The following is a 17,679-nucleotide window of genomic DNA, read 5'->3' as shown; positions in this document are numbered from 1 at the left end:
ACTATGTTTTATGTAGGAAAAATAATGATAGAAATGAAAAAAATGTTAATTACAATACTATTTCTTAACATGTTCACTTTATGTTTGTGAACTTTGTAAAAATTATGAAGAAATTAATAAAACTCTAAATAAAATGAAACAAATTTTAAAGATTAAGATACACCCTACATATGAAAAATATGTTTTTGCATATTAAGCTTTTCCTTAATATGATGAGCCAAATCATCATATTCATACGGCCTATTTTAGTTATTTTTTAAAACTTCCTCTACATAAAATATGATGCAAGTGACATTATTTTATAAAACAAATTTCACATAAGATCCTAGAATTGTCTATAATATTTTTATATTTTTTTGTGAATTTTTTAATTTTTTTAATTTAAATTAGAAACTAGTCAAATTTAGAATTAGGTGCGGACCGAGTTGACTAGTTTTCGTGAATATCAAGCGTTTTTTAATAATTTTTCGAACCCAGGGCATAGGTAGTTAAACGTACAGACGAATTGTCAATACGTGGATGGATGGAGTGGGAAGAAGAAAGCAGAGGTGGGAACGGCACCTGGCCTTCCTGGTAGGTCGTATCCAACTCCTTGCTTCTTGATTCTGATCTTTGCGTATCCTGCACTCCTGAGCCGTTCGATCGATCAGGCTTGGACCTGCTGCCCCGTCGTCGACGGCTGGGGCGTCCTCCGCCGCAACTGCCCCCTTCCTTGCCGTCGTCGTCTTCTCCTTCCGTCACGGAGAGCAGCAACGAGAGCAAAGAGCAAGGCCATCAGGGACAGGCTACCCTTCTCGCGCTCCTCCGGCACCCGACCTTCCTTCTGGGCAAATATCGGGATCCATCGGATCGGCCGGAGCCGGAGCAGAACGGCCAGGCTACCAGCATGATACGCCGGTTACCGTGACGGCGATACTCTCACGCATCATCTGCGTCGACCGTGGCCGCTGCAACTGCAGCGGCAAGGCGGATGCAGTGGTCGGGGCCAGGTCCCTCGTCTAGCACAACGATTTCTACTGCCAAGACTGCAACACGCAGAGGTACGAGGCGTTTTGCTCGTATCCCCTGCTTTGCCTCCTCTCTGCTGCTGTTCCAGACTTGGATGTGCTACATTTTGATCACGAGAGGTTGAATCTTTTGTGCTACTTCAGTACTTTATCGTTTTCTACTTCATGTATGGCCCGTCAAAGTATATAACAAGAATCAACACTGAATGATAGAACTTTAGGTGATCTAGTTTTAGGTGAATTCAGGCGAAATGTTGATCTTGTTCCCATCTGTTATCGATAAACCCTAGATACGTCATCAAGCAGCTATCTGTATTTTCTGAATCTTTTGTGCTACTCCAGCGCTTCATCATTTTCTACTTCATGTATGGATCGTCAAAGCATATAACAAGAATCAACACTGAATGATCAAACTTTTGGTGACCTAGTTTTAGGTGAATTCAGGCAAAATGTTGATCTTGTCCCCATCGGTTATCGATGAACCCCTGATACATCATAAAGCAGATATCTGTATTTTCGACAAGTCTGCCAGATTATTCCCACTACGAACCATTTAATCAGATCCATTTTCCTCGATCCTAATAAAAAAAATGGACCTATCCAGAACTCCACTACTAAAAAAAAAAATGCTTTAAGATTCGTTCGATTAGTTATTGGATGAAAAATGAACATATCCGACGATGTACCTCCTAAGTCTCAAGCTATATTATATATAAAAGAACTGACATGAACGAATAGAGAGTGACAGATGATGTAAATCATCAATTCTTGCCGCTGTTACGAAGCATTATGATGTGCTCAGGTACTTTATTTTCAATGTAGCCTGAAATAATTTATACAAAAATAGATAGTAACTACTTCCAAGGCTTGCGGTTTGAGACAACCTAAAGAATGCTGCTATATGAGTAGCAGGCTCCATCGGATGGTGAGGAAAGTTCAATTGTGTAAATCGCTCTTCATCATCAGTATGCTGGAACTATCTAGCAGAGGAAGGGCAATACCAGTCTTCAAAAGGGAGAAGCTTCTTTAGCACCACACAATCCTTGTATTGGTAGCAATAATTTGCATCATCTGTCAAATCTTTGCAGCCTCCTACGGCGTATCTCCTCAAGGACCTCAAACGAGAGCTCCCCGTTACCCACAGCTTGATGATGCTGTCTCGGCGAAAAAGCACGGTCCTCACGCACAGTGCTGCACATCTCACAGATATCGGTAGCAAGTGAGTTGTCATAGGTGCAGGTTGAGCATCTCCATATACCTCGAGGGGTCTCTCTTGCTGATGCACGGCGCCCAACCCTGCCCTGACCTGTAATGTGACGGCCAGACCTTAGAAGTCTCTGAGCAAATCTCACTGGCCAGGTCACGACCTTGGCAACGTTTGAAATCAGAAGAGTGAGTGGGTCTGGCCCGTCGAACAAGCGCTTTAGCCAAAGGTAGACCAGTCCAGCAAGTATCCCACCAAGATGTCCAAGAAAGGAAGTCCCGGGAATGAAAGCCTGAATGAGGAATAATTCAGCCCAGGCAGCATACTTTGATGGAATAACCATCCCATGCAGATAGACAAAATCGTCTGACCAGGCATTCAGCACAACCTTCATGCCAAACAACACGCCAGAGAATCCAACAGCATATTGATCATAATACGCAGTATCATCACCCAGCAAGAGTAAGCCTTTGGACAAGAGCAGTGTGATGCCCTGAGACAGGCCAAGCAATGCAGCAACCATGGAAGCAAACTCAGCACTACCCATTAATGTTTCAAGCTGTATGCCCTTCCACAAGAGAGATGTCATGTTGTAGAAGATGTGAGTTTCGCTCAAGTGGTAGAAAGCTGACAGGACGAAGCGCGTCAAGTCGCCGTGCTGCAACAATGTTCATCATAATTAGTCAGGGGACTTAGAACTGAATACAGTAAATATCGCAGCAATGGGAAATAAAAACAACTTCATTGTTTATTGATTGCTCTTCTATGTCTTCTTCATTCCATTTTTCAGCCACATACCTAACATGGGGAGATGGCACCTAGTCCCAGGAACCATACAAACAGATTTCCCTAATTGCAACTCGCTGATAACAGAAAATTAGTATCGTGTACTACTCAACTAAACCTAGCATGATAACATGGGTAAACCCTTGGCAAAACTTGCCAAGAACCGCGATTGCACAGCACAATGGTCAAATTGTATCACATTGACAAAACTTTCAATCTTAAATAGCTCTAGAACGGAGATAATGGGTGGACTTTTGAAATTCTCTAGCAGAGTAACAAAATCTAATTGCGCTGTGGATAGGTAAGCAGGTGGGGTACCTTCAAGATGAGGTACGGGTTGAAGGAGGCGCGGGAGAGCGAGGGGAGGAGTCCGTCGAGGACGCCCGGGCGGAGGTAAACCAGCGCATTGGCGGCGAGCAGCGCCGCAGTGACGGGCGGCCGGGTGGCGCCGGCGCGGCCGTACTCGAGCACCACCTGCAGCCCCAGCAGCGCCAGCAAACCCCCCGACCGCTCGACGACGAAGCTGCGCCGCCGGCCGCTGCTCATGCCGGCCCCCATCGGTGGGGCGCCGCCGAATCCCAAGAGGCCGGCTTGCCCGCACAGAACCAGAGGCCAAAGGCTTCACACGATCCGGCGCGTCACGCACGCAATCCCAAGAATTCGTCTGACTTGTAGCTCCGGACTCCTTTTATTTCTGGATTGGTTTCGGGATTTTGGTTTCCTCCTTTCTTCGGGCGCAAGAGATGGCGGTGAGGCGAGCGAACCTTCCGGAAAACTCTAGATCCGGCCCATACTTCGCTTCGCCTGACCTCCCCTGTTGTTTTCCGTCTTTCTATTTCTTCAATAAATTCGCCACTTTATCTTGGATTTTTTTAAACTACTCTCTCCAATTATAAATATAGTTCGTTTTAGACTTGTGCGAAGGATTAAGAAAGTAGATCAAATGATCTTATTACACTTCATTTATTCTGCATTGAAAAATATAATTTATTTATTTATAAGAGTGGTAGTATTTATTAAACAAAGACAAGACGAGAACAAAAGAGAAAAAAATACATAGAAGTTCGAGAATAATTTATATTTAGAGAATAGTTGAGGAGGCTAAAACGACCTATATTTGCAACAAGAGAGTATTTTACAGGCTGCTAACGCTCGACGTTCAAGACAGACGCTAGGACGCTTCGTTGCTGCTCGATTAGAAAAGGCCAACAATATATTGTCGTTGGATCGATGTAAAATAAGTTTCGTCGTAACATAGCATACTTTTTTTAGTCTCAATACTAGATACAAGATGATGTAGTATTTGACTTATCCTTACAACATTTCGCAAAGTAACAGACTTGTCCCTGCAACATTCCCTCATGTAAACTTCGCTTCCTCATCAAGGGGTAGAGATCTATGTCTCTGTCTAATCTATCTGGTCTCTATTTATTCTGTCTCAGTTGGAGCAGGTATATTATTATTTTAATTATTATCGAGGTAAGATGAGGTGGAGCACCAATCAAGATATAGTGGGGCCAAGTCAAGGTCTATCGCGAGGTAAGATGAGGTGCAACATCGATCGAGAGCGGGGGCGAGTCAAGGTCTATTGCGCTGCACGCCCACCTTAGGGTAAATGTGTATATGAGTAGTATGCTTTACACGCACATTAAGATTTTGATTAGAAGACTCAAATGCAAGTATGAAAGGGTGAAATCTAAACCCTAGTCAACTACTTGTTCGAGCTCCCTACTCAGATCCAGTTTTCTCATTCTTTCATTCTTCCCCTTCCAATTTGCAGCAAGATAGTGGTATCAATCCTCTTTATACTAGTTGTGTATCTCTGGAGGTCCATTTTACACGGAGATCTCATCACCATTTTGATTTTGATGTGGAAATTATTGAGAGAAATGAGCAATACCCTTGTGTCTTCAGCTCAGACATGTGCAACTGGGTTTAACGGGCCAACTTGGCATGGCCCGGTTAAGGCTTGGCTAAGTAAACGGTCTGAGTGTCAAAGGTGCGACCCAAAACACGTTCCGTGAGCGATCGTACAATGTCAGGTTGGTTTGTGCACGGTTGCAGCACAAAGGGTTGTGCTGGGCAGCAGGACACTGCAGCAGCCAGGACGGCGGTGCAGGGGTGGGGCGGTCAGGCTGAGCCATGCCTCCAGTAGTGGGTCTCGTGCTGGCCTAGTTGGCCAGGTCTACTTTAGCTTAGATGCAACTTTTCGTTTACTTATATGTTATGGTAGTTGTTATCTCCTAATTAAATTTGATTTGGAGCTTTTGGCGATTTAGTATTTGCAAATGATCTAAAATGCACAGCTATTACTCAATCATTTTCCTTTAGCTCTTTGTTTCAATATATCTTCTTTTGATGTGTTATTAGCTCATGACAGTGTGTTCACGGTCGGGGCAGGGTGGAGCGGGGCAAGAAAAAGTTCCACCAATCTCGGGATAGGACGGGACAAGGCACTAGTGTAGAACATGCCGATGGAGGGCAGTGGAGGTAAAAACTGAGTCTGCCCCACTTCATCTAGATCTATATCGTGGAGCACCACGAATTCACCTAGGGGATCCACGAGGAGCTCGTCCCCATCAACCCGGAACCATCCCCAACAACAGAAAATCCCAAATAACAAACAGTAGTAGTTGTTGCAACAAAAATACTCTTATGCAACAACTAGAAGAAAAACGAAACAACAAATTGGTTGTGCAACATTTGAGAAGACTAATTGCAACAAAGAAATTACGTTTCTGCAACAACAAAAGAAAGTAATGGGAACGATCCACACCATTGGTATACTGGTCCTCTTCGTCTCCAAATCCGGCCACCCGCCACCTAGCTTGTGGGGTCGTAGTCTCGCCAAATCTAGCGAGCTTCAGCCGCGACGGTGCCAGATCCAATAAATCACTCCCACACCACGAGCTCCTCACCACGGACTTCTAAATCCAGCGAGCCAAGCCCACCCCTCGCATGGATAAATTTTCAAGATAAAATTGCAACATAAATTTTATGGATATTAAATAATTATGAGAAAGATTGAAATATTTTCCCTGATTTTTCGTGTATTGTTTCATTTTTATCTTGAGTTTTACTAACTATCTATTTTTTCACCATTTTCTAGTTATTTCCTAGAATTTATTAATAGTAAAGATTGTTGACTGGTAGAATTAGGGATGCAATTACATTTTTTGAAAACGCCGTAGCGTAGTAGTGGCGTAATCGTGGTTGAAAAGAATAGTGGCCAAGTTGAAATCTATGCCTATAGTGATGGATGCTTAATAGTCCCCTTATTTGAGTAGCTTCTAGTGTAGCCTAAAGAGTATATACAATGGGATATTTAGAGGACGTGTTTATAGAAAAAAATCTGGTTTTTTTTCTCAACTACACTACCATATGTGCTTCTACGAGGGTAATACACTTAAACATCGATGCTTATATTAGTACTAACAAGATAATTAATTATATTTAAACACATGTAGTCTTTATTTATATTAAAAATTACAATTTTATGTGGGTACTTAACACTTTTTTCTTTTAAGTATCTAACATTGTCATACCCTAAGCAGGAGCATAGTTGCAATAAATTTATCAAAAAAGGAAAAGACTCTTGGGCTGAGAAACTGAATCTTATCAACAGTTGACTTGTATGGCCTGATGACATTGATCACACGCGGAGGGAGCAAACACCGTGGAATAACCACCGCCAAAGGCATGCGCCTATCATAGTTTCTGATTCCCCGATCGGCAAGCATAGAAGCACTACGGATAATTTTTTGTCAACACGCCAAAGAGCCAATTTAATATTCAATACAACACAAAATTTACGATCTTATTGTTCAGAGGAGAAATAACAAATGTGACATACAGATTAACACAACGCGATTTATTAAGAAATTAATGAATGCAAACGGTCCAAAGCGCAAGGGCTACTTGGGCGCAAACTTGGCCTTGATGGCGTCCACCTCCCCGTTGCCGATCTTGAAGGCCTTGGCCAGAATGTCGGTGGGCACCGGTGGCGCGGCGCCGAAGAGCGTGGCGGCGATGGCCTGCGTGCCCTGGAGCTGGCTGTTGAAGGCCGCGATGACGGCGGCGGGGCCGTAGCCCCTGTTCTGCTGGAAGTGCACGAGGCCGCGCGGGAAGACGAAGACCTCCCCCTTGGTGATGGTCTTAGTGAAGAGCTTGTTGGCGGTGGTGATGAATCCGACCTCGAGCGTGCCCTCGAGGACGAAGACGATCTCGGTGGCGCGCGGGTGCGTGTGCGGCGGGTTCTGGCCCCCCGGGGCGTAGTCGATGCGCGCGATGGAGACGCCCAGCGTGTTCACGCCCGGGAACTTCTCGACGGTGCCCGCCGTCACCACCGACCCGGCGGGGTTGTTGGTGTTGCCGGGGTTCTTGAGCCCCGCGAAGAAGAAGTCGTCCGCCGTCACGTTCGCCTTGCACGGGAACCCGTTCAGCTTGATCGCTGCACCGCACGCACGGACCAGCAGCGCGTCAGTACATCTATCCTTGCTTGCCTAATCGGCTAGCTGAGGTAGGCTCGAGCAATACAAGAAGTTGAAGCGCGCAGCAAGAAACATGACAAATCAAAGATCGATGACTCACGGGAGGCGAGGTCGGCGACGCAGATGTCCTGCAGCATGTCGGGGTCGCCGGCGAGGGAGAGCACGGCGAGCGCGAGGACGACGGTGCAGGCCGCGGCGACGTATAGGTGGATGCGTGCCATGATCGGTCGGGGGATGATGCTACCTGCAGCTGCCTTAATCAACACGTAGTGGATGAGTGATCCCTGGGTTTGGAAACAAGCAGAGTAGGAGCCCGTACTTATAGGCAGGGAGATTTACCCAGCCTAATCAGTGGTTAAGACAGGAGCTCTCTGTATACGGTATACCCGGGGAACGGGGGAAGGCGACGACGGGGTAGGAACCTTGGAAGAAGGACAAGCATCAAGAAGATAGTTTTGTTTATGCAGCTTAGGCGAACTGCTACACGATTGGGCTTGGAAACAGTCGTAGATGCCGCGCGGCGTTGAATATATTTTTCTGTGCGTGGCAACTTGGCGTGGCCGCGTGGATACCGGATGGCACACACCGGCGTCTCCGTTTCTTGCTCTGGCAGTCTGACAGACACGCCGGTGTCGATTCGCCGCTTGCCGTTCTCGAATCAGCTAGACGACGAGCAAACGCCGGATGCTCCGGCGAGTGTGAAAGGACACACACCGGACAAATGAAATCACTCCCAGACTCGCTCACGATCTAACCAAGAACTCACACGAACACAATGTCGAACATCTGAAGTTTGTTTTTGCGCTGCTCAACAAGCCGCAACCTTTTCTGTTTTCTCTCTCTGTTATTTAACGGAAAATTCTAACTACCTGGAGCGCCCTTCGCGCCACGCTGTGACCGTGTCCACGCACGTTCAGCGGGCCACTCGACGTCCACGAGAGACGCGACTTGGGCATGCACGCGAGCTAATCTTGCCACGGCCTCAACTAATTGTGCCCGGCAATCACACAACTCGTGAGCTCATGCATGACACTAACTAAAACAAAACACAAACTGAACACAACACAGTCCGGCCCCGGATCCGTGATCCGTACTTCTCCCTTTCGTCCTCGTGTTGCATTATTAGCACATTAGTTCTTCCACGATCTCGTGATCTCTACGCACAAGAGATCAGTTATGGATAAGAGCCTAAGATGAGTAAGCTCAATGAGAATTGCACGATGAACAAACGCATGAGTTTTTTTTCTTAATAATGGAAAGCATGTTTTTGGCCTCTGCACTGTACAATGCACACAGCGTGGAACGAACTGTCCGATTAACCAGAAATGGAGATAATTATGATTCTTATTCCGTGGGAGACAACACCTTCATAGCGCGGGTCTCGCCTGCCCCAGTGCACCGCGAACCATGGAAGAGGAAGACGTACTAATCTAATCGCACATGTGATGTGGTCGGTCTGTTGGACATGGTAGTCGTACTTCTTCTTTGAGATTTATTCAGAATCACGTTATGTAGTGGCACTATTAATTAGAGATCAAACTATCCAAGTTTAGATCTCTATAGGTGGCGTATAATCAATTTTATGACTAAGCAAAATGGATAAGTACATTTATACCCTACTTGCGGGGAAGCTACCTGCTGTCTCCAGTCTCGATCAATAAATACTCTTTGAATTAAAGATGAGAAAGTGGTGGGAATCAGCCGTTGGTCAGTGGCTGCCCGCGCGAAGGTATATTTTGGCTGAGAACAATAACTCTACGAAGTCTATCCTTCGCTATCAAGAAGGAGAAGAATATCAGAAGATTGAGAGAACAAGGACTCTTCTGTTTTTCCTCCACCTTTAGGATCAACTAGGTCAGTTCTTACAGCAACTAAAACAGACAGCATACAACGCACAAGGAACTCTTGCATATTGTATCATTTTGATGTAACTGTGAGAGTTATCATTTATTTTCTTAAGAAGCTGACCAATGACCAGCGTAAGAAAATGCCGTTTATCTTGATGAAACGCGCAGAAATATTTTGCTTGTTCTTGAAAAATAAAATAAAATGCCATTGCTTGCAACATACCCAAGCTTCTGACAAGGTCTTGCGGCAGCAGCATTCTGATAGAGATATTCTGTGCAAACAAAGCGAAAAACTAAAACAAATTCAGATCCAGGCTCAGCATATTATTTACCAATGCCAACTTTGCATAATTTAACCTGTCGTTAGCTTCACCAACCCAAACTTCGAGTGGTGCGGCCCAGATCGTGGCTTGAACTAACCTTATTCAGATCCAGCGGCGACTAAGGAACTATATTACTTTTGTAGCTAATCAGCCAGATACTGTGAACAGTCTAATAATGCAGATAGGCCGTCTCTGTCAGACACCTGCTATGTGCTAACGCGCGGGCGAGTGAGCATAGATCATTTCCTTGTCTGAAACGCTCGCCTGCGTCTTGTAGATTTGAGTGCTTTCACTTCATTGACCTGCCGCCCTGTTCGCTTCGTCTTGTCGTTATTGTTTTGAGCCGAGATAGTACTGGTTAGTTAGTACGGCAGTACGTAAGAAAAATTATCGTCAGCTGCATGCTCATTTCGTACTCCTTTTAGGTTTAGTTAGTTAGAAGGCAGAATAGCCAAAGCCTCGCTAGATTGCACAGCCTGACAAAAATGCGAATTCGATGGGTGTTTAACCTTGGAATGGCGAAAATCGCTGGCCAGTTATCTATTTTTTTAAAAAAAATGATAAGTGAGCTGCCGATTATATTAATAAGTAAGAGGGACATTATAGTTAAATTAAAAAAAGGATTTGGGCTAAAAGAAGAAACGCGAAGTTTTGTTCTCGCTGCATAAGACGACTTGGGCGCTGTGCTCCGGCGAACTCCCACAATGCAACCTCATCTTTGATTTTTCCGGCCCCCGAAGTCGTTGTTTGGCACATGTTGTTGAACATTCTTGTGTTGTGTTACTTCCAAATCTCCCAACAAATAAGAATGATGAGAGACTTCAGCCCCTGCTTAAGGTGTTTGATGCCAGTGCCATGCTAGTCAACCACTGATGGATGCAATCGGTCGATGGCCAGGAAGCTAGATGAAGAGAAGGATGTGAAATCCATTCCGTGATAATAGATGGGTCCTTTGGAGGCAAGTCTGTCTGAAGTTCAAAGCCTCTTCTAGTGGCAAGTCAAATAAAGAATTTGCATTTTAGAGATGTCCAAATTTTCCAAATAAGAAAGTGGATGTTTGTGTCAATCGAACATATGAAGTGTGCCTTGTTACCTAATTAAAAAAATAGGAACGAGATTGACAACTAGAGGTGATGAATAGATATATCAACAATTTTTTTAAGAAATATACACTTCTCCTATTTGAATCACCCAACACACATCAAAACTCAAACGGAAGTAAAAATAAAGAGAAATTTTAATAAGAGAAACTCGAATTTTATGTTGATATGAACAAGAAGAATGACCTTACTAGATGCTGAAATTTTGGCCTAAAATTCAAAACAAACATCAAATCTGAAAATCGAAAAGCTTGCAAACTTGCAAGGGAACCAATAGAGAAAAACTATAAGATGGTGAGCACAATAACATGAAGAAAAATAAACTTCATTGCAGCAAAGGCTAGCCCTATTTTAAATACATTATAAAGATTTTTTTCTCACAAAAATCTCACATAATACATAGGCTAAGCACTCTTCCTCATCTCCTTTAAAACCCTAGTACAAGGCTCTTGTATGGATAGCATAAGGGGCTCAAAATGATTGGTTCATCTCCTCCTATAACCCTACCCCTCTATTAATAAGCCTAGAAAATTTGACCCATAAGTTTCCTAAATTTTTTTCCAAAATACTCCTCTTTTGTAGTACATTCCTACCTACTACTAAGGGTATTTTGGTCTATTTTCTTCTTGATTCATCAGACGGTCACGATGCCTTCACAACTTAACTTCGCATCGATGCAAGTTTCATGATGATGTCACATACTCCTCCAGTTCTCTCACGGTTATGAAGCCAAACCGTGAAACCTTAGCACGCTTCTCAAAGCGTGACTCCATATTTGCTTACACCTTAGGCAAGCGCTCTGATGTCGACACGTGTACTCCGTCTTACGGTCCTGGCGGCCGGCAAGTCTCTCCAGCTCCCGATCCCTCGGGCCGCCCATGTCACTTGCACCGGCATCCTCTTTGCTTCACTTTATCAACATGTCATCTCCATCCGCCTTCCATGTTTTGCTTGACCTCCACGTGTTTAGCTAGGATCACCCTTGACTCCGTGTCGACCTCCTTGATTGTCTGGCACCAAGCACTCTACTTGGCCCCAATCATTCTGCCGTCGACCGATCATATCATCGTCGATCACTAAGTTGCATCCATCACCTACACATCATGAGACAAGCAAACACATATCTCCAACTCCAATTCTAGTTAGTCTATAATCAATATGTTCAAATGAAATCCCAAATCAAATCAAATCACATCAAAGCACATGAAAAACCGAAGATCATCAAACCAAATAAATACCAATGTCAATCACTCATCACAAATAAACCAAAACACATTTCAACTTGGTTTCTCAATCACCCCTTGATGAGTACATTGACAACCCTTAAAGCACAAATATTTTGATTTGAAGAAATTAAAACAAGATAAGCTCATCCAAGTGAAAAAAAACTCAAGAAAGAACAAAATATATTACTTGGCATAATAAATGTTACAAAAACCCTAAAAGAGACAAAGATGAGCCAAAAACCTCAAAAGAGCAAGAAAAACTTAAAAACCCAAAAACACATACTCCTCTTTGATGATTGCACATTTTCTATTTCCCTCCTTTTATTTCTGGATAAATGCAATTTTCTCCCTATTTGTTGAATATTTGTGCATAATATCTTTGGGCATATTTTCTCCCCCTTTAGCAATGCAGTTATCAAGGATATCAGACAATATCAAAGATATGCAAATGAAATGCAAACCTATAAAGCTTCATATATAGATCTCAAAGCATTTGTAAGGACTAGAGATATCAAAGCACTATGAGAAGTAAACAATATAACTCAAAGGCGCACAAAGTCTTGAAATGAGGTCATGTCACAAGCACCGGGAGTGAAGCAAGTTTTGATCATGTTGTTTAATTATCCAAAAGATGTCATCACAAAAGCATCCACGGTTTCATAATCAGTGTAAAGATTAGAGAAATTAGTGCGATATCAAGTTCAAACTAGGCAACCAAGTTCAACCCGACAAGCTGTGCAAACACCTACATATCAATCCAAGCTTTAGTTTGACAACATGAAAAAAAAACATTCTTAGCAGATTAAAAACCACAAGTTAACTTTCTCATTTGATAATTGAACTATCCTCAAGTAAGCTTTAAGCAATCATGTGTTCACTTTTTTGGCAGACCAAATGCAGCCTTAAGCCACCGTATTGGATTTAATTTTAACTCAAAACTTGATCATTCATTTTATTAACTCAGCATAGGATTCAAGATATGCAGTTTTTCACAAAGTCAAACACATGTTGTACCTTTGCAACACAAAAGAGCACATGCTCTCCTAATGGTTAATCATGAGCTAAATATTTACATAGACAAAGGTCAAAGATCCTAATCCGCTGAACTGAATAAACCGGTCTAGCACAAGCTTTTCACAGAACTATTCCTAATTTAAGCATTGATAAAGCTAAAGTAAATACTCAAATGTGACAAGAGATTATGTTCACATTTCAAGTTCATTATTAGAAAAGACAAGCTTGCTCAATGAATTTTATGTCATGTTTCAATAAGAGCCTAATCTTGTATAGATTGTTATACATCCACTACATTTAGCATAAATTCACAACTAGTACAAGAAAGTGCAAAGAACATATAAGTGAAGCTTGTAACATGATTATCTTACAAAATACTATACAATGCAAATACAATAAAAGTAAGATAGAGTATGTACAAAGGTAACTCCCCCTCACACAATGCCATAGGGATGTCACACACCAAGCTCTCCCTTTAGAAAGACAAACCTTGTTGCATTTACAGGCTTGTTAAAGATGTCGGCTAGCTGGTGTTGGGTATCTATGTAGCTCAACTCAATGTCTCCTTTCTCATTATAGTATCTTAGGAAGTGGAATATCACATCTATGTGTTTGATTCTAGAGTGTTGAACTCGGTTATTAGATAAGCTTATGGCACTGGTGTTGTCACACAAAAGCGACACACTCCTGAAATATAACCCAAAATCTCTCAAAGTAACAACCATCCACAAAATATGTGAGAAACAGCTATATATTCAGCTTCAATAGTAGACTATGCAATGTTAGACTGCTTGCGAGAAGACCAACACACAAGAGAAGTACCCAAGAAATGACAAGTGCCAGAGGTACTCTTCCTGTCAATTCTACAACCAGCAAAATGTAAATCTGAAAAGCCACGAAGAGAATGCGAAGAGGATGCAGAAAACCAAAGATCATACTGGAGAGTGTGCTTGAGATACCTTAGAATGCGTTTCATCGCCTGGTGATGAGACATCCTCGATGAAGCTTGGAAGCGAGCACACAAGCATACGACGAAGTGGATGTCAGGTCGTGTTACCGTCAGGTACAGGAGGGAGCCGATCATGCTCCTGTACTCCCGTTGGTCCACCTCCTCGCCATCTTCATCCAGATCAAGCATGGTTGAGGTAGCCATCGATGTCACCAATAGCTTTGTATCGCTTATGTCGAACTTCTTTAGCAAATTCTTGGTGTATTTCACCTAGTGGACGAAGGTGCCTTGCTTGCACTGCTTGATTTGAAGTCCAAGGAAGAAGTTGAGCTCGCCCATCATCGACATCTCGAACTCCCTGCTCATAGTTTTCTTTCATTGATGTCACCGATCATCATCTGTAGAGGGTATCGCCGCTGAATGTGTTGAAGAGCTTCGCGTTGCGAGATGATCTCCCCCTCAAACACTACTGGTGTAGGCTCGAAACCCGTCTTACTATCCCCATTGTAAGAAACCCTCTTAAATCCCAACCCAAGAGCCAAACCCGTCTTGTCAGCATACATCTTGGTCTTGGCCAAGATCAAATTCATTTTTCCCTTTCCCTCTGAGTACTTCTGTACTAGAGAAAGGAGATACTTATTCTCATCCAAGAGTTTCTGAACTTGCTCTCTAACCCAGCTGAGCTTGTCCTGAAAGAGTATTCAAGTAGAACAGTTCGATTGCACATCCTTCGAACACCCAGCACTCGCCAATCTAGATTCTAGCTCTTTAAGGCGCGCTTGTCTTTCAGTTCAACATCCTTTGCAAGCAAAATGTAATCATTGCAAGCACTTAAGAGACTAGACTTGGATTCCTCCTCAATGAGCTTCTTCTTGGCATTCTCAAGCCGACCGACGACTTGAGCATGCACATTCTGAAGCTCGGTAAGTTCGGTCATAACCAATAACCAACTCTCACACTCCTCATCATCAGAGCTAGACCTAAGCAATGCAAGCTCAGAAGAAACAGACTCGTACTTAGGCCTAAGCGCCTTCAACTCACACACAACTTTCTTAAGTAACCTATCCTGACTAATGAGAACATCATTCAAGGTATCAACTTGGACAGAAAGTTGGTCGTAGAAAGGTAATACCTCAGAGGGATCAAACTTGGGGTCGCTATCATTGTTGTCATCTACCATGAAGAAGAGGCTGGTGAAATCCTTGTTGTTCTTCTTCTTGTCCTTCACCGAAAGCTCCTCCTCCTCGCTATAAGAGGTGTCAATGTCGCTGAGATTATCCATGAACGCCCTAGAAGCCACATTAGCCGCATTCTTGGCCATCTTATCACGATTCTTCTTGAAGAAGGGCTTTTTGTTCCTCATCTTGTGCTTGTTGTGATCGTGGTCGTGGTCTTCCCTCTTCTTGAGCTTGGGGCAGTTCGTCTTGAAGTGGGTGGTATCACCACACTCAAAGCAGGCATGGGAACTGCCCTCCTCTAGTCTCGGTGATTGTTGTAGAAGCGGGTGAATTTCTTTATAATGAGAGCAAGGTCCTCATCATCCAAAGTGTCTACCGGCTCCTCTATGATAGAAACCAAAGAAGACAAAACAAAACCACTCGATGAAGTGTTAGCACAAGAGAAGCTAGCTCTAACCTATGTTCTGAGATAGGGGATCTTGAAGACCTATTTGAGCCGCATTGACTATCTCGATGGACTTGAGCTTGCTGAACAGTTCATCGCAAGTCAATGTGTCATAACTTGGTGACTTTTTAATGCTCGAGATCTTCACTTCCCATATACTATGGTTAAGAGTATAGAGAAACTTGATCGCTCTCTTGTGGTTAGAATAGGGCAGAACACCAGTGGATCAAAGATTGTTAATGATCCCATCAAAGCGAGCAAACATCGCATCCGAAGACTCTCCGAGACCTTGCACAAATATTTGATATTCTTGCTTGTATGTGCTTTGACGTCTAGCTTTAATTTGATTAGTGCCTCTATGAAAGACACTCGGAGTAGACCATATCTCTTGGGCAGTACGGAGGTGCTGGACCCTATCAAACTCATTCCGACTCAAACTTGTGAAAAAATATTTCTGGTCTTATTGTTGGTCTCATACTGTTCGATTTGAATTTAAGTTGTGCGAGCAACAGAAATCATATAGTTGGACTCAAATATTTCCCAAATTGCACTTCCCTGGCTTAGAAGATAAGCCTCCATATGCACCTTTCAGTACGATAAATCTCGACTATCAATCAGAGGAATCTTTCCACTTCTCGCCATTAATCACAAAGCCGGTAAAGGTCAACAAGTGATCAAACCGGCTCTGATACAAATTGTAGGAACAAGATTAACGACTAGAGTGGGGTGAATAGACGCCTCAACAAATTTCTTGCAAAATTGATAGCCTTCTCCTATTTGGATCACCCAACGCACCTCAATATTCAAGCAGAAGCAAAAATAAAGAGAAGTTTTAACAAGAGAAAACCGAGGCAACATGACTCTACGGTGGTATATGAACCATATGTTCTATTTAAAATCAATCTATATGTCTTAGCACTCAAAAGATCACAACTTGTAAAGAAACAAGAAAAGATAAACATCAAGTAACGAAACTCTCCAAGTTGATTATCTAGAAGCAAGAAAATTCAAGACACAATCACATAAACGTGTGTATACAAATTTTCTACCTCTAGAAATAAGAAGAATGACCTCACAAGGTGCTGAAATTTCAGCCTAAAAATCAAAATAAAAATCAAATCCGGAAACCGAACTTGCAAACTTGCAAGGGAACCAATAGAGGAAAACTAGAAGGAGGTGAGCACAATAACATGAAGAAAAATAAACTTTATTGCAGCAGAGTTCAACCCTATTTTAGGCAGATTACAAAGATTTTTTTCTCACAAAGCTCTCATCTAATATATATAGGCTAAGCACTCTTCTTCCTCTCCTCTAAAATCCTAACATAAGACTCTCATATGGATGGCACAAGAGGCTTAAAATTGCTGGTTCATCTCCTCTCATCGCGCTACCCCTTTATTTATAAGCCTAGGAAATTTGACCCCTAAATTTCCTAACTTTTTTCCCAAAATACCTCTCTCTTGCAGTACACTCCTACCTACCACCAAATGTATTATAGTCTATTTTCTTCTCGATTCATTCGACGAGCGCAGCACCTTCACGATTTAACTTCATCTCAACGTAAGCTTCATGATGGTGCCAAGTACACCTCCAGTCCTCCCACAGTTTTGAGGCCAAACAATGAAACCCTAACGCGCTTCTCAAAGCGTGACTCTCCACTTGCTTACACCTTAAGCAAGTGCTCCGATATCGACGTGTGTATTTTGTCTTGCGATCCAAACACCGACAAGTCTCTCCCGCTCCCGATCCCTTGGGCCACCTTGTCATTTGCACCGGCATCCCCTTCGTTTGACTTTATCAACATGCCGTCACCATCCGTATTCCATGCTTTGCTTGACCTACACGTGTTCAGTTAGGATCATCCTTGACTCTATCTGGCCTCCTTAATCATCGGCACCAAGCACTCCGTTTGACCCCGATCATCCCACCGTCGATCGCCAAGTTGCATATATCACATACACACCATGAAACAAGCAGACACATAAATATTTGCTAGTGGGAACTGACTAGCAAACTAGTGGTAACTAACTCCTCCCTCCAGCCATAAATATTTGACATCTTGGACATGACACGGTCTCTGATGTGTACCTTTGACCACTATTTTCTATTA

At 43.1% G+C, this 17,679-nt stretch overlaps 3 protein-coding genes across 4 annotated transcripts; 1 reads left to right on the top strand and 2 right to left on the bottom strand.

Annotated features, from left to right (window-relative positions):
• Positions 1–480: 480 nt before the first annotated feature.
• LOC133910443 (uncharacterized) lies at positions 481–1,619 on the top strand. 2 transcript variants are annotated; one of them, XR_009908548.1, is made up of 2 exons: positions 481–577; positions 651–1,619. XR_009908548.1 is itself a non-coding variant. In XM_062352842.1 (2 exons), exons 1-2 carry the CDS (start codon positions 524–526, stop codon positions 1,000–1,002), a joined length of 402 nt encoding a protein of 133 aa, XP_062208826.1. In that variant the 5' UTR covers positions 481–523; the 3' UTR covers positions 1,003–1,619. The 2 variants fall into 2 exon arrangements, 1 of the variants encoding a protein (XP_062208826.1); XM_062352842.1 differs by having other exon boundaries at positions 481–573.
• A 123-nt stretch (positions 1,620–1,742) lies between these two features.
• On the bottom strand, positions 1,743–3,852 carry LOC133910432 (rhomboid-like protein 14, mitochondrial). Its single transcript, XM_062352835.1, has 2 exons — positions 3,316–3,852; positions 1,743–2,869 (listed from the first exon to the last, which is right to left on the bottom strand). Exons 1-2 carry the CDS (start codon positions 3,553–3,555, stop codon positions 2,075–2,077), a joined length of 1,035 nt encoding a protein of 344 aa, XP_062208819.1. The 5' UTR covers positions 3,556–3,852; the 3' UTR covers positions 1,743–2,074.
• Positions 3,853–6,793: 2,941 nt separating this feature from the next.
• Positions 6,794–8,131, bottom strand: LOC133910417 (germin-like protein 1-1). The gene is made up of 2 exons (XM_062352828.1): positions 7,588–8,131; positions 6,794–7,447 (listed from the first exon to the last, which is right to left on the bottom strand). The coding sequence occupies exons 1-2, from the start codon at positions 7,706–7,708 to the stop codon at positions 6,912–6,914; spliced, it is 657 nt and encodes a 218-aa protein (XP_062208812.1). The 5' UTR covers positions 7,709–8,131; the 3' UTR covers positions 6,794–6,911.
• Between the last annotated feature and the right edge of the window lie 9,548 nt (positions 8,132–17,679).

This window comes from Phragmites australis, chromosome 1 (assembly GCF_958298935.1).
Source record: "Phragmites australis chromosome 1, lpPhrAust1.1, whole genome shotgun sequence".
NCBI lineage: Eukaryota > Viridiplantae > Streptophyta > Magnoliopsida > Poales > Poaceae > Phragmites > Phragmites australis.
Note: the sequence above shows the minus strand (reverse complement) of the source record. Positions and strands in the feature narration are given on the sequence as shown.

Excerpts from the sequence above, each read along its gene's own strand:
- LOC133910443 (XM_062352842.1), top strand. The coding sequence starts at position 524 with ATGGAGTGGGAAGAAGAAAGCAGAGGTGGGAACGGCACCTGGCCTTCC. Across the intron at positions 574-650 it reads AACGGCACCTGGCCTTCCTG|GCTTGGACCTGCTGCCCCGT; the intron begins GTAGGTCGTATC and ends TCGATCGATCAG.
- LOC133910432 (XM_062352835.1), bottom strand. The coding sequence starts at position 3,555 with ATGGGGGCCGGCATGAGCAGCGGCCGGCGGCGCAGCTTCGTCGTCGAG. Across the intron at positions 2,870-3,315 it reads ACCCGTACCTCATCTTGAAG|CACGGCGACTTGACGCGCTT; the intron begins GTACCCCACCTG and ends ACATTGTTGCAG.
- LOC133910417 (XM_062352828.1), bottom strand. The coding sequence starts at position 7,708 with ATGGCACGCATCCACCTATACGTCGCCGCGGCCTGCACCGTCGTCCTC. Across the intron at positions 7,448-7,587 it reads CGTCGCCGACCTCGCCTCCC|CGATCAAGCTGAACGGGTTC; the intron begins GTGAGTCATCGA and ends CGTGCGGTGCAG.